This window comes from Schistocerca gregaria, chromosome 2, assembly GCF_023897955.1.
Source record: "Schistocerca gregaria isolate iqSchGreg1 chromosome 2, iqSchGreg1.2, whole genome shotgun sequence".
Taxonomy (NCBI): domain Eukaryota; kingdom Metazoa; phylum Arthropoda; class Insecta; order Orthoptera; family Acrididae; genus Schistocerca; species Schistocerca gregaria.
In genome coordinates, this window is record NC_064921.1 from 88,310,119 (window position 1) to 88,326,341 (window position 16,223).

General features: G+C 42.8%; 1 protein-coding gene across 3 annotated transcripts in view; it reads left to right on the forward strand.

Annotated features, from left to right (window-relative positions):
- The window catches only part of LOC126336385 (cell division cycle protein 23 homolog), a 121,404-nt gene that overhangs the window by 12,419 nt on the left and 92,762 nt on the right, over positions 1 to 16,223 (forward strand). For all 3 annotated transcript variants that reach the window (XM_050000006.1, XM_050000007.1, XM_050000008.1), the window contains one exon: positions 12,177 to 12,519. In XM_050000006.1, the coding sequence (XP_049855963.1) occupies positions 12,177 to 12,519 (343 nt within the window). The remainder of the gene's footprint in view (positions 1 to 12,176; positions 12,520 to 16,223) is intronic.

Genomic DNA, 16,223 nt, shown 5'->3' on the forward strand with positions numbered 1-16,223 from the left:
CCATGAGAGAGTGAAGTGTGCTGACTTTGCGTATCCATAAAAGTGTAACATATACAACTAAAAAAAAAAAAAATCATGTTGGGAATAAGTGATTTCTAATTACTGTGACAGAATATCAACTATGACGGCAATTGAATAATCTGAATATGAAGATAAGTCTCTCATGGTGCAGATGATGCACATTTTGCATTTGTAAAGGACATACTACATTCCTTAATTCAGTCCGCTGCAGAGGTAGGTGCTGGTCCCGTTAAGAACTGTGGTCAGTGAAGGCAACTCATAAGCTGTATGCATCAATAAAGCACAGAGAAGGTACTGAAGCTGTGGGGGGGGGGGGGGGGGGGGGCGGCAAAAAAGCAAGATTGACCACACTTTTCAAAGTAGGAGCTCCTACTTTGGAGTCAATTGTGCTTTTATCTTATTTGTGTTTTGGACACTAGTTTTGTTACCTTCTGGCCTTCTACACCTTTTCGTTATTAATTATATGGCCTCCTTCTTGGGTTTGACTTGCTATTTCTTTTCAAAATTTTACAGAAGTACAAATCATGCAGGGAATGTCGCCCAGTGTGGCACATATTCCACCCTTGTGCTTTTCTCTCTTTGCACTATTCTTTCTTGCCATGGTATTACACCCAGAACCCAGCATGGAAGCCATTCTGTTTTTTGTGAGGGAGGGATCATCAAGTACCTGCACGATGATAGCCCTCCTCCCCTCCCCCGCCACTGCCAACCATGCAGGGATTGCACTGTTGGTGCCCGAGGTGGAAACTCCCCATGAAAGCCAGGGAGTATGTGTCTGTCATGGCTGGGGCATGAGGACCTCAAGCAATGGTTTGCTGGGTGGGTGGCACCCGTGCGGAGAGTAGATTCTGATGGCCTCGGTGCCACCAGACCCTGCATGATTTACCCCTCTATCTGAGGCAGCATTCCTGGTGTGCCCCCCCCCCCCCCCCTCCTACCCTCCCTCCCTTCAGTTGATGGGTTGGCAGAACAATGTTGCTGCCTCTTCCCAGACCGAGCTGCAGCCGTCTGGTCTTGATGGCCCACTCTAGCTCTTATCCTACCTGTCTTCTACTTTTCCTGCCACCCTCTCGCATGGTCTGTTCATCTTGTTAATTGTATGTCTACCTGTGCTGCTATTGTCCTGTCCATGTTGATAGTATTTCCTAGGCAATTTCTGAGTGACGTACCTCTGGTAAGTTTGGGGGATGTATGTCCCCTTATTGCACTGTGCGGCAGCTCCCTAGATAAGACATCTCATCTGGATTTCTTCCTATATCCCCCATTTCTTCTTTTTTGTCCCTTATCTACTCTTCGTTGACATTTAGCAGACCTTGGGGGTTTTCTTCCTGTGGGTTCTGCGTGGTAGGCCATCTCTGGTGTAAAATCATGTAGACCTGTGTGTTCAAAGGAAAACGGAATGATCCAGTAGTTTGGTCCCTTTAATCAACCAGCCAGCCAACCTACCTAGTGGCCCCTATAATCCCAGACATCCATGTACCCTAATTTAGAACAAATGTGTATTGTTTTATTTTCTCGTATCTAGTGGCAGCATGTGGCACTGAGGCAGGACATGCCCTCCTTGCCACCACAGGGTACTAATGGTGTGAATGTACGTGTGCTGTTTTTTTTCCTGCCACTTGGCTGAGCTCCATCTTCTGTCTGCCCCCCCCCCCCCCCCCCACCCCCGCACCTGCTCTCCTCTCCTCCCCATCGCCATACAAGAAACATGTTTCCCAGCAATGCAGTTTTCTGCCCTCTGTGGCTGAATCAGCAATACCCCCATTGGAATGCAGTACATTAGTGGACTCCCAAAACTTCCTTGGTCATTAGATTGCAGGCAGGCTCTCCAATACCATAAGCTACATTCATCAATGGAGTGCCTTATTGCCTTTAAATGGCTCTTTGCCCAGGTCTGCCAACTCGCAGAATGACAGAAACGAGAATATGGGAGCATTATGCTCTGACCACTGGAGCATGTACCTCGCCTTTGCAGGTTTGTGTGAAGATCCGATGCCTCTGTCTCCAGGTGTACTTGGTATATCTGTGAACAGTGATGTCTACAGTCGATGTTTTCGAAAATTTTGGTTTTCGTTTTGCCCAAGCCTGTGTGTGTGTGTGTGTGTGTGTGTGTGTGTGTGTGTGTGTGTGTGTGTGTGTGTAACTTATTAGCTTGTATTTCATGTTCTCAAACAGTGGGTAGAATGACTTCCTGTACAATTCCATCAATTTTTGAAAATATAATGTAATTGGCTAGATAAAAAATATCTACTCGCTAAGTGGCAGCAGAGAACGCACATATAAAAGGTATCAATAGAAACATAATCATTTACTAGCTTTGCTGCAGTCATTGCACAGCACTTTATATTGGTTTGACTACCAACCAGCTGTCCATAAGGATGAATGACCACCACCAAACTATGGCCAAGAGCAAAGTAGGCCACCCTGTGGCACAACATCCAGCTGAACATTACACACTTGATTTCAATGGCTGCTTTACTACCTGTTTTATCTGGAGCCTTCTCTCCACCACCAGCTTATCTGAACTGCACAGATGAGAGTTATGCTTACAACACATTCTCCAGTCCTGTAATTATCCCGTCCTCAGCCTAGGTAACATACTGCCCGCACGCCTTCCAGCCAACAGTTTCCACACCCCTCTGTGCTGTCGTCTCATCCCCATTCTCGTCTCCCAGCCTGTTTATTTGCAACCCTCCACCAGTGCACCCGTCTGTCTTTCCCCACTCTTCTCCTTTTTTGTTTCTTTTCTCCCCCACCTCCGTGCCCCACAACCTCCTGATGCTGCGTCTGTTGGCAGTCTAGTCCCTGCGCACTCCACCAGACAGCATGCATCTCTCTCCCAACTATACGCTACTATCCCTTCCCCTTCCATTCCCTCCCATCTCCTCCAGCTTGCTGCATTGCATCCCATGTGATGTATTCTGGCCCGAGGTGCTGGAGTTGGCGTGCGTGCGTGCGTGTGTGTGCGTGTGTGTGCGTGTGTGTGTGTGTGTGTGTGTGTTACTGACAAAGGCTGTGGCTGCTAGTCATATGTCTCTCCTAATTGTGCCTGTCTGTAACTTGACACGTCACTTTACAATAAGTAGACATCTGTCTTTTTCCTACATTGTGCATATAAAAAGTATTGCAGTTTGCAAGGTTTCGGAGCCAGTGGCTCATTATTCTGGCAGAAGGGTTGTAGGGGAAGGAAGAGGGGTGAAGGAAAAACACTGATGGTTTAGGAAAAAGGTTTCCCCAGAAACCTTGGCCAGGATGGGTTGAGAAGGAAAGACGTTCCTAAACCATCAGTTCTTTTCCTCCGTGCTTCTTCCTTCCCCTTCAGCTCTCCTGCCATAAGGAGGAGCCACTGGCTCCAAAAGCTTGGAAATTGTAGTACTTTTTTTTATACATGTGTTCTTCTGCCCCATGTGATGAGTATATATTTTTTTTATCTATCCAATTACATTATATATCCTTTACTATTTACCACACTTCACCTTGAACCTTACAATGCTCCATTCAGTGAGTGGAAATTGCTCAGTCCCCAGGTGCTTTGCTCTGACATGGCTGTGGAGGGCCAGACTGCATCCACAGCCAAATGCTCAACACCTATCAGTGGGTTGCCAATGCCCCATCCTTGACTTTTCAACTGCATATGGAACAGGAAAGAGTGAGTTCCCATCTCTGTAACGAGAAAGTATGATTGTCCCAGTTGAAACCAGCTAAACACCCCTTTGAGATAGATAGCTGTTGCCTAGTGAGTCTCAAAAATGTTGTCTGCAGGTTACTCGAATATATGATGAGCTAATGGCTGTGTCAGTACCTTGAATCTCGGAGTCTTATGGCTCCGTCCCAGGGCGGTTTTAACAAAGACCGTTCTACTACTGATAATTTTATCTGCCTGGAGTCTGCTATTTAGTCGGCTTTCGCTCAGTGTCAGCATCTTACCTTCTTTGACCACATTTTTGGTGTCCTCCACGAGTGGGGTCTCGGGGGCCAACTATAGATTTTTCTCCGGAACTTCTTGTCTTGCCATATTTGCTGGGTTCAAGTTGATGCTGTCCACAGTACTCCTTCTGTACAAGAGAATGGGGTCCCGTGGCTCTCCGTATTGAGTGTTTTCCCGTTTTCTGATGGCTGTCAGTGGTTGAGCAGCAGCTGTGAGATCTACGGTGTCACCCTCCCTGTATGCTGGTGACTACTGTTGCACCTCAACTGTTGGTGATGCTGAATGCAGGGTGCTATATGAAAGGCAAAGGGTCTACCCATGTCTTCCCATTTTTTTGACACCAAAATATGTAGTGCACTTCCATCACCATCATACAGTCCGTCCCCAACCGGAACTTCACCTCGAGGAGGACCAAATGCTCAATGTTGTGGAGTCTTTATCTACTCTTTTTTTAGATTGATCTTTGATGCCCTATTGACATGACTTCCCAATTTTCTCCAACTTAAGCAAATCAGCTGGTCACATAATACTCTTCAGTGTTTCAGGAAGACCAGCTGGGATGAAAACTGCTCTACATTTTTGTGGTTCTGCAAAGTTCTGATCCTGTCACATCTTGATTATGGGAGCCTTCCATATGACTCTACATTGCCTTCAGCACGGCGGATACTAGGCCCAGTATACCATTGTGTGGTCCAACTTGTAGCAGGTACCTTTCAGACCAGTCCTTTGAACAGCCTACTCGCAGAGGCTTGCAATCCTTTATATATCAGGCACCAACTACTGCTCATCAACTGTGCAATATACATTTGCTATTACCCTGAGCATCCAAACTACCATGTCCTTTTCCTGTTGGGGGTCTCTACCTGCCACAACAAGAGCCATGGTCTGGTGTCGCGATCGCAGTGCACATACCGAGTATCCGCTCTATACTCCATCCTTCCCTACTGTTGCCTCTTGTTAGGGGTAAAATGTGTTTGTATGCTGTCCTCTGATCTGCCTTGACCTCTTTCTCACTGAAAGACTCAATAGACCCTATTGTTTTTTGCCACATCCTTGACGCTTTTTCACGCTCAGACATGGTGTACTCTGAAGGCCCAATGGTCAAGGGATGAAGCAGTTTTGCCTACACAGATGCAAGATGCAGTGAGGTGCGCTCCCTGCCAGATGGATGTAGTGTATTCACTGCTGAATTGGTGGCCATTGCTCAAGCCATCTGTCATGTTCGTTCTTGCACCAACAAGATGTTCTTAATTGGTAGTGACTTGCTTAGGCTATCCACCATTGTTACCCTTTACACCCATTGATTGCGACTATCCAGGATCTCCATTATGACTTCTGCCATGCTGGACAGTCAGTTGTCTTTTTACGGATCCATAACAACATTGTACCCCAGGGAATGAACATGCTGATTGGTTGGCCAAGTTGGCTATTAGGTTGCTGACTTTGCGGATGGGGTACAGGAACTGGACTTATGGTTGACTGTACGCTGACAATTGCCGGAGGCTTGGAATGCGAATTGGCGTGCCCCCATTTCTCCAAATAAACTGCAAACCATACAGGAGACCATGGCCATGTAGCAGTCTTCCTTTCATGCTTCTCACAGGTAATCTACTGTCCTCTGTCAGCTTTGCCCTGGCCACATTTGGCTGACTCATGGCCACATATTCTGAACTGAGGGTCCACCCCACTGTTGGTGTGATGCTTATCTCACAGTGGCACACATGCTACTGGACTGCTCTAATTTGGCCACCTTACAGCAAATCCTTAAACTTACTGACATGATGCCTCTGGTGCTAGCGAACAATGTCGGAGCATGTGATTTGGTTTTATGTTTTAACTCTGAAAGTGGTTTTTACTCATGTGATGTAGGGCAGACTAGCCTTGTCAGCTGATTGAGGGATTGGAGGGGTGCCACATCACATGATCTAACTCAAGAGGCCTATGGCTACCCTTGCTCAGTGGTCCTGAGTGGACATGTCCTTCCTACTTTCTTGATTCTTCTTATTCTTTTATATCTGTCATTGGTTGACAGATGTGTTGTCATTGTTCTCTTTCCTTAGATTTTATCTTGTCCATGTAGATAGTTTTCTTGTGGCAGTGGAGGGTAAGAAACACTAGTCAGATGCAGAGGCTGTCTCCTGTCACATTACGCGTGCTGGAGGCCTCCAGATGCTTTCTGAGCAGGTTAGCCTACGCCCTTTTATCCTCTCTCACTTCTACTTGTTTCTGTTTCTTCGCTTTCTTGTTTCTCAGATACAATAGAATCCATTGGGATTTGTCTTTCATGTAGTTCATCTCTGGGAACCATTTCTGGCCTGACACACAAAGGTTTACGAGACTGATGATGTCGTAGTGGTCCCCATAACCCCATCCATCCATACAGCAGCTCTGTAAATTGCAACAACACACTTTGCAGATGTGAAGGCTGAAGACCTAGGTTTAGTGCTTCTTTGCGATTTTGCTGAGAACTGGTCTGTGGTTCTGCCATAAGTAGTACAAAGATATCATTGGAGAATGACAAGTTTTAGTTTTTACGGGAGTAACATAATTTCAGAACAAGACCTCAAGTGTTGGAATTGGAAGTAATGACTTGCAATTGGCTCGTAGTTGGAAATGTTGTCACAGGACATGTCTTAGCATATGCAATTTTGGCAGTGCACAATTCATCATCAAGTGCAATCACAGGCAGAAAATAACATTTCTGACAGTGCTCTTAGTCACTTTAAAAATCATTACCAACTGTTTGAACTGACTAAGTAGTATTTGTTTTCACCTTTCACTATTGACCTACTTTCTCAGATTTCATCATTTTTTTTCTCTGTACTTCATCCATTTTATCCTTTTCGTATCTTTTTCCGTGTATTTTTCCAATTTTTTCGCGTTCTTTTATCTTATTTGCATATCTTTACACAGTTTTAGTCTACAACATAAATCCTTGCTCATTCCATCCGCATTACTACAGAAAAGTTTCCTTATCGCTAGCCAGAACCAAGTCACACATGCTGTTCCTGCATTGTTGCTTAGCTCATGGAATCCCCCCAAATGGCCTTAGTGTCAAATTACCCATCTCCGGCTGCAACCCCTCTTTCCACAATGACCTCCATCTGTTCAGATTCTGCAGGCCTGCAAAACCATCTCAATCAGGTCGAAACATCCTCACAATATCTCCTCTCTCTTCGTAAAATTCCCCTGCTGTGCAGTCCCAAATTTGTGGATCCCATATCACACACTGAAACTCTTGCTCTTCAGAAACTAGAGCGGCATGCACACCACCTCCTCAAAAAACTCTTCACCCTGGTCACGTCCTACTCCCGGCTTGGGCTACCACTATTCACCACCTCCACAGGAGCCTCCAGACCTCCCTCACATTTCTCCATAGCTGACAAACCCTATCTCGCAGTCCTACTACATTCGCCCCACCCTCAAAATCTCTCACCTACCACTGTTCCTTCTTTGGAGAAATGTTTTTGCCGTCAACCCTATCAATCAGATTCAACCAAAGACCAATGTTGAAACCTGCCTGACTCAGTTCACTCCTCAATCCAACTGTGACCTAACCCCACTGCCCCCCCCCCCCCCCCTCCCCGTTGTTAACTCTCAAGAATTTCTTAACCTTGATCATTGCATCACCATCATTCCCCGAATCTCTCAACATTAAAGTTCACTTTACAGCTGCAGAAAGAACCAGAATGCACTACCTAAAAACTGATCCCGACCCTGTAATCCTATCTGCTGACAAGGGCACCACCACTGCCATTGTGAAACTCAAGAATTATCTGGAGGATTCAGCCAGCTGTCTGATTCATCCACCTAAAAACCCTGCCACAGTAACCCCACTCAAAAAATCCAGCAGGGTCTCGGGTCTCTCCTCAAATTCTTAGGCCCATCCCAGAACCTCTTCTCGAAGACCATCTCTCTCTCACCCCTACCCCTCCCCACATTCCTACCTTCTACATCTTTCCTAAAGTCCATAAGCCCAACCACCCAGGACATCCCATTGCAGCCGATTACTGTGGCCCCACTGAGATAATCTCTGTGCTTGTTGATCAACACCTTCAGCCTATTACCCACAACCTACCCTCCTACAAAAAACGTACCAAACATTTCCTCCACTGACTCTCCATATGTTCCTGTTCCTTTACCACAGGTTGCCTTGCTTGTCATTATTGATGCCACCTCCCTTTACACACCATACCTAATGCCCATGGCCTTACCACTATTGAACACTACATTTCCCAATGCCCAATGGATTCCAAATCCACAACCTCCTTCCTAGTCTCCACAATGAGCTGTGTCATAATCCACAGTTACTTCTCCTTTGAAGGTATACCTACAAACAAATCTGGAGTATGGCAATGGGCACCCACATACAACCATCCTATGCCAACTTATTCATGTGCCTTCTCACCACCCAGAATCCTAAACCTCTCAGCTGGTTCAGATGCGTTGATGACATCCAAGAGATTGGGATCCAGGGGGAGGACACCCTATTCACATTCCTCCAGAACCTCGATACCTTCTCTCCCATTTGCGTCACCTGGTCCTTCTCAACCCAGCAAGCCATCTACCTTGTTGTTGACCTCCATCTCAAATATTTCTATATCAGCACCTCTTCCATATCAAAACCTATCAACACTTCAACAGCTGCCACCGATTCCACACCAACAATTCCCTTCCATACTGCCTAGCCACCCATGGCTGTCGCATCTGGATTGACAAGCAGGCCCTCACAAAATATACCAAGGATCTCACTGAGGCCATCACAGACCATAATTACCCTTCCAACCTTTTGCAAAAACAAGTGTCCTCTATGCCTTCTCTCTCCAATGACCCATCCACAGAGGAGCATTCCCCTATGACTCATTACCACCCAGGACTGGGGCAGCTGAACCATATTCTCTGCCAGGGTTTCAGCTACCTCTTGTTGTGCCCTGAAATGAGGAATGTCGAACCCACTATCCTTCCCACCCCTCCCACAGTGGTCTGCTGCCCACTGAACCTACAAAATTTCCTCATCAATCCCTACACAACCCCTTCTCCTAACCCCTAACCCCCTTGCCTCATGACTCATAGCCCTGTGACAGATCTAGCGAAAGAACTGTCCCATACATCCTTCTACTACCACCTACTACAGTCCGGTCACAAATATCACCTATCCCATCAAAGGCAGCAGGACTACCTGTGAAAGCAGTCATGTGATCTTAAAGTTAAATTTCAACCATTGAGCTTCATTCTATGTGGGCATGGCAACCAACAAGCTATGGCCAAGAAACAGTTAGACCATTCAGTGTCTGAGGATGCCATGACGGGTTCTTTATTTCAATGACTTTTTCACAGATTGTGCCATCTGTATCCTTCCCACCAATATCAGCTATTCTGAATTCTGTATGTGGGAACTCTCCCTGCAGTATATCCTATGTTCCTGTAACCCTCCTGGCTTCAACCTTTGTTAGTCATTGGCCTTTACCCACCTATCCCCTTTCCTGTTCCCATTCCAGCACTGCACCGCCTTCTATTCCACCAGCACACCCACAATATCTTTACTTCTCTCGTTTTTTGCTGCCTCCCACTGTCCATCTAACCTCTTGTCTGCACCTAACTGTCCTACCTTCTCCCCATCTCATCCCTGTATGCTCCCACAAGCATTACTTTACTGTTCCCCATCCCCATCCTTATCTGGTATCTCTTCCTGCTGCAGCTTCATCCTTACTTCCACCACCCACATTGCTTCTTCCATCAGGTGCTGCTGCTCACAATCTGGTCTTGGCAGCAAGAGACAGTGGTTTTGTGTGTGAGCAGCGTTTGCACATGTGTGTGCTCGTGTGTTTTTAATTCTGATGAAGGCCTTTTTGGCCGAAAGCCTAGCTGTTAGACAGGCTTTCTGTTGCACCTGCAACTCGGCATCTCTGCTATAAAGTGAATTGTCACTATCCTTTTCATAATATTGTGTTTAAACTTGTGTATCTCAAAAATATGCAGTTTAAATGATACAGTGCAGTAAAGATTTCATGAAGACGTGTCGCTTGCAGTATGGTTTGTTGTTCTGCAGTGGCAGGAAGTCGAGTATCAGTACATAAAAATTTTACCAAGAGGGATATTTGTGGCGTGTGTATGACTGTGACTACTGGAGTACAGAGATGATAGACTTCAGTTGCCAATTAAATGAAATATTTGTGAAATTTATGCTACTGTATGAACTGGCTACTTGATACAGGTCCCCAACGCAAGACAGAATCATCACCACCACCAGTGCTCACTTCCGGTTTGCAGCGTTTTAAAGATTATGAGTGCTCCAGTGCCCATGGTTCAACAGGAAGGCATTACTCATTTCAAAGGAACATATAGGTGCAGTTAAACGGATTTTTAGTTCAGTTTTAGTTTCATTCCAGTTCTAAGCAGACTGCAAAGTAGTAGTATCCTTTGGAGCCTGTAACTTTTTGGGACACTCACATATGCTTTGGAATCGGTTAATATGTTTGAATAATGTTCCTCTTACTCACCTTTCAGAATAAATAAAACTAGATTTTGATTTCATGTGATCGGTAGTTATATAGAAGAAGAAGAAGAAGAAGAAGTAGAAAACCAAATACTGTTTCAGGAGTGTTTCAAAGTTTTTCCCAATATTCAGGTGTGTGAAATGGTACTTGAGTTGTCACCTTTGGTGGCTTGTACATTGCGCAAGAATTTTTTAAAAATAATAAATAAATAAAAATGTGGGTGCCTTACTTATTCCTAAACTGTAACGTGTTAAATTCAGTAACATTTAAGACTATGAAGGCAACTCTACTGCCTGAACTGGTGTTGATTATGCCTATAGATATGTAGTATTTTGTCAGGGGGTGAAGTTGAAATATCATAGTTTACTCATTTACAACCTGAGGTGTAACTGCCTAACATTGGGTATTGGACAGACTTGTGGAAACTGCTTACTTTTTGTAGAATTATCTAACTTGTTTACTGCTATGGTTGGTTGTCTTTGCAACCGTTGGACATTAGTTAGTTTGCCCTCAATTTCGTATGTGGACAATGGATCTGTAACAAGCATCTTATTTGGTATTCAGTTTTGGAACTTAAAAGCTTTTCTTCCTTTCACTGTTAATATTGATTCTTTTTATCTAAAAACATTTGAAAAATCTTACAAAGAAAATGCTTGACAAATTCATGATACTTTTTCTGATTTTTGCCCAATATGTAGAATTTTTATGTTATTTAATATGATACTTGTGTGTTTGGTCATGCTATCTGAATAATAATTTACCACTCTAGGATATTAAGGGTTTGCATTTATTTCTGCCCTTGTCTCCTGAACAACTGGAAATTCCTTCCTATATTCTTCTTTAGCTAATCTGTTTATGTTCAGTACTTAGAAATGATGCAATTTACTAGTTAAAAATGAAACTGATTGGTGACAAGATATGTGATGGGCTTACAATTAAAGTGAGGTAAGGGTGGAAGTACGGCAACATACAGGTCGTGTTGACTGTTATGCTGTTTTGATAACAATCGTAAGCTTTTTTATCTGTGATCTTTCTCTGAGTCACGGTGCAAATTGTGTTCAGCTTTTTGTGTGTGTTTCATCACTACGAATTAATAATTGGAACTATCAAGTTTGGGAAAAGGATTGGAAGATACACTGAGTGAGGTTCACATATTAAAATACTTCTTCACTGAAATTAATGTAGACAGTGGTGTAAGATAATGTCAGTAAGAGTTAATCCCCTTACCTTTATCGTAGTGTGTGTACATGATATACATCAAAGTACTTGTCAGAGACCTGTCAAACATAAGTTTTCTGAATTTACCTCATATTTAGTTTTTATAATGATTGGGGCATTAAATATGGTGAAAATGTAGGCATCATGCTGTGCTACAAATCAGTCTGTTACCACTTTTGGCGTTCACATTCGTTGCCTTCGCCAACTGTCAACAAAGTTCACCTTCCAGCCAAACCTAGAACTTGGGTTTTGTTACAGGTTCTATGCTACAGATTTCCCTATCAGGTACTGTCAACTTTCTAGTAATGGAGAAGCACTGCTTGTGGATTAACAGTTCAGAAATCACAAGTGCAAACATTTTTCCTGTCACAAAGGAAAGGGGGGGAGAGGGGAGTGTTACCTTTCCTAAGGAGAGCATCATAATAAAAATATTTTTACATTCATTAGATAAGATTTGTATCGTTAAAGAACAATTACAATATAAAGTGAAATAATGTTCTTCCATCTCACAGATGTGCGTATTTCTCGAATTGGTGCCAAGATCCAAAAACAAGGTTTTTGCACCTATACTCTCGCTATCTGGCAGGAGAAAAGAAGAAACTTGATGATATGAGAGACAGTTTCACTGTTGATCCCAGCCAGAATCAAAATCTTCTTGAACTCGCTGCAGATCTGAAGAAGGATTATCTGAATAGAACCTTAGATGGTTATGGATTGTACCTGTATGGAATAGTTCTGAAGCGACTAGAACTGCTGAAAGAGGCACTAGACATACTAGTTGAAGCAATTCATAAGGAACCCTTACACTGGGGAGCATGGTTGGAACTTTCATCATTAATCACCGATAGGAACAAGGTATGGAACATTCTGTGTTTCTATGTTGATTTTTGTATGTTTTATGGCAATGAGTTAGCAGTTGTATGCATGTCTAAAACTCTTTGCTTCAGTGTGGTTTCAGTTGCCTGAAACTGCAGTCGTGTGTGTATGTGTGTGTGTGTGTGTGTGTGTGTGTGTGTGTGTGTGTGTGTGTGTGTGTGTGGTGGTGGTGGTGGTGGTGTTAACGAAGGCCTTAATGACGGAAAGCTGTATTTGTGTCAGTCTTTTTGTTGTACATATATGCAACAGCATCTCTGCTATATGGCGAGTAGCAACTTTCCTTTTCATAATATTGTTACTCTTTGCTTGAGAGATTTTTTTCTAAGAATATATAGCAGAAACATTAATACTACAGAGATAATTGTAAATATTGTTGTAAGATACATACATTAAACACTTCAGACTACATACATTAAACACTTAAAAACAATTGTAAGTAAAAAGGAGAGTACTGAGAAACAGCACATGTGCATCTCTCAGTACGAGCATGGCTAACAATGACAAGCACAAGAGGGGATTTAGGAGACATATACAATTCTTGATCTGTGTACGGCCACCCCTTTCTCTGCACATGCACTTCTCTGAACAAGAGTTGATTTTTTCTTCCCTGCAGTACCTCAGGGCATATATGCCATGGACAATCGGGAAGTCACGGAAAAACTCTGCAATTCTTTCATCCAGGAAAAACACATGCATTTTTCATTGTTTTGGTTGTGAGTTAAATTTCTGTAATTTTGACTAGTAAGAACTGATACTCCAACAAAAAAATTTACTTTAGCCCACTACAGCAGCAATAAAACATAAATGAGAGAATAACACCAAAATAAAACTTTAGTTGCAAAGAAAATGCACCGTTTGCAACAACAAAACATGATGCACACATGAGTATCTGCCAACAACCAAATGTGTCAAAGGCTTTGCGACAAAGACTGGTGATTTGAGAAACATTACTTTCAGAGTAAATTTCCTTTTACGCAAGATGATTTATGTTGTGTGTTAGAATGTGCAATAACGAGATGGACGCTGGAGCATTCGTTCTGGCTTTCAAAGACGAGACATTCCCAGAGACAGTAAAAGTAGCGGTCTAATGGTGTGATATAAAACCATATGCACCACCTTCTGTTAGCTATTTTAAATGTGTACACTTTGCTCACACGTTGTCAAGCTGTATGAATGACCTAATCTGTGAAGACTATGATTAATTACTGTACGATAGTACCCTGTGTGAAAAACTGCTAATCTGTGAGAGGTATTCTCCTTGCTCACAGGCTTGCCAAAAAAAAAAGACAATATTATGAAAGCTATGATGTTTTAATATAATTTAAGGCTCAAGAGAAATATGAATTCTGTACAAATGATGATAAATTTTGTGCAAATACTAAACAAGGTACAGTCAACTGCAAAAAAGGGCTCACTACACAACTCACCCTCCATTTGGGGGGGGAAAAGGGCGTTCTCCACACCAAGACACACCACAGAGGTTGTCACCCAGTTCCCTGACAAGAAAGGACTCTAGTGCAGAGAGCTGTGTCAAACCAGTCTTTGGACAGAATACGACAACAACATTGTGCGATATGTCTGTCACTTTAGAAAGACTCAGATTTCAGGCCTACTGTCTAATTAAAAAAAAAATGTAGGGAAAGATTTGTAACCAATATTGAATCCCACACTTCATCCTTACAAATATGGGAAAGTTAAAATGCATTTATTAACACTAGTCATCCTGTAAGATGTCCAGGATATATCAGAATGCCGCTATTCAATCTGATGCCACTAGTGTTGGTGAACTAGCAATGCACTTCGCCCCAGCCTGGGCTTCTGGAAGCTACCCTCCCACATTCCACATCCCTAAAATAAGAGTTTGGTTATGAATCCTCAAAATGATGTAAAACACAAATGGGCATTCCACAATGTCTTGGCACAATGTCACGACACAGCCCCAGCTCCGAATCACGTACAGTACCCGATGCTGCGTTAACCCCTCAAGCATGACGCTGCCCTCCACCCGACTACACCTGCAGCGTGACATCTGTTGTGATTGTCTGTGAGTGCTGTGTTCCTCCCATACTGCAAATGCTATACTTAATGCAGTAATGGAAATAAAATTCTGAAAAAAATTAAGGTGAACACTTAAAGCTACAAGGATGAAATAGACGAAATCACTTTAGGCACAAAAAGTTTAATCATGTTATAAAATTAATTGTTTACAAGGTTTTTTGAGAGTGATAAAGTTCAAAGCACGGCACAATACGTAATGCTGGGTTTGCAGGGCAGGTTTTGCATTTGTACGATGTCTCTCTTCTTTACTGTTTTGTTGCACACAGCACACGTCTCCTTAGGCCCACTCTTCCATTTTTTGTTACTGGATTTTCTTCTGGGAATTGTCTACCAGTAAGTTGGTGACAGTCACTGACAATATCAGAAGGTCTTCGTTGCTTCTGTTCAATGGCACTTTGGTGGTAATTAGTTATGAGCTCATCTATGAGCTTCACTCTAAACGGTCCTTCTTATTTCCATTCTGACAATAAAATTTGTAAGCATTTAAAACAGCCACATTTAGCAAATGCTTAAAAAGTTTTTTGTACCAAACCTTGCTTAAGGAACGATTCCAGTAACTGGTCTTTAAAGTCCACTCCCCCCATGTTCTGGTTGTAGTCAGAAACACAGAGTGGGTATTTGGGTCACTTGCACCTTTTACTCTTCTTTGCACATCTACTGTTGATGCACCATGCTTTGTTGTTAGCATTGTAACTTCCCTTTTATCCTTCCATTTCCAAGCCACCAATTTCCCCCTTTTGTGTACCGATGATCTGTCCTTTCTGTAACTTCCTATTTACAATATGTGACAGTCCTTTACTAGAAGTTTTAATTTTTCCTATTGTCCATATACACACACCTACCTACATCTAACAAATTTTCACACAAATTTAACACCATCTTTGTTGACTGTAGATCATCATCTTTTGTTATTTGACAATTAAGATCTCTAAATCTTCCAATGTACAAAATAAAGTTCCATAAATATCCATTCTTGTCACACAGTTCGAAAAATTTCATCAAAAAGCGTGCTACTTTCAAAGGTATGTACTGCGTCCAAGAGTGTCTCCCTTTCCACAGCAACAAGGATTCATCAACACTTATGCTACGTCCTGGCTCATAAGCTCTGTGAAATCTTGCTTTCAAACGCTTTATTACAGGCATAATTTTATAAATGGTTTTACTGCCATGAACATTTTGGTGTTTCATGTTGTCCGCAAAATGTAGAAATCTTATCCGGAGATGAAATCTTTCTTCACTCATAACATCAAGGAAAAAGGGCGTTTCTAGCATGTTCCTTCTGGTAAAATACATTTAACTGATCTTTTACGCACAATCCCCATCAGTAAAAATAGCGCTATCTATTATTTCATTGTCAAAGAACAATTCAAAATAAGCTAATTGCCCTGCATTACCAGGAATTCGGAGTTTCAGCCTACCTTCACCAATACTCTATGTAAATGCAGTAGGTGCAGAAATAGGGTCACATTCCTTCCAGTCAGGCAAGACTGCATACTGCACAGTAGTTTCATCATCTGAAGAATCATTAGAAGACAATGAAAACTTGTCTTCCTCAATATCACTCTCCATCAAAAGTTGCAGAACTCCATCTTCCGTCAGCCCAGCCATTGCGGACAACCTAAGGA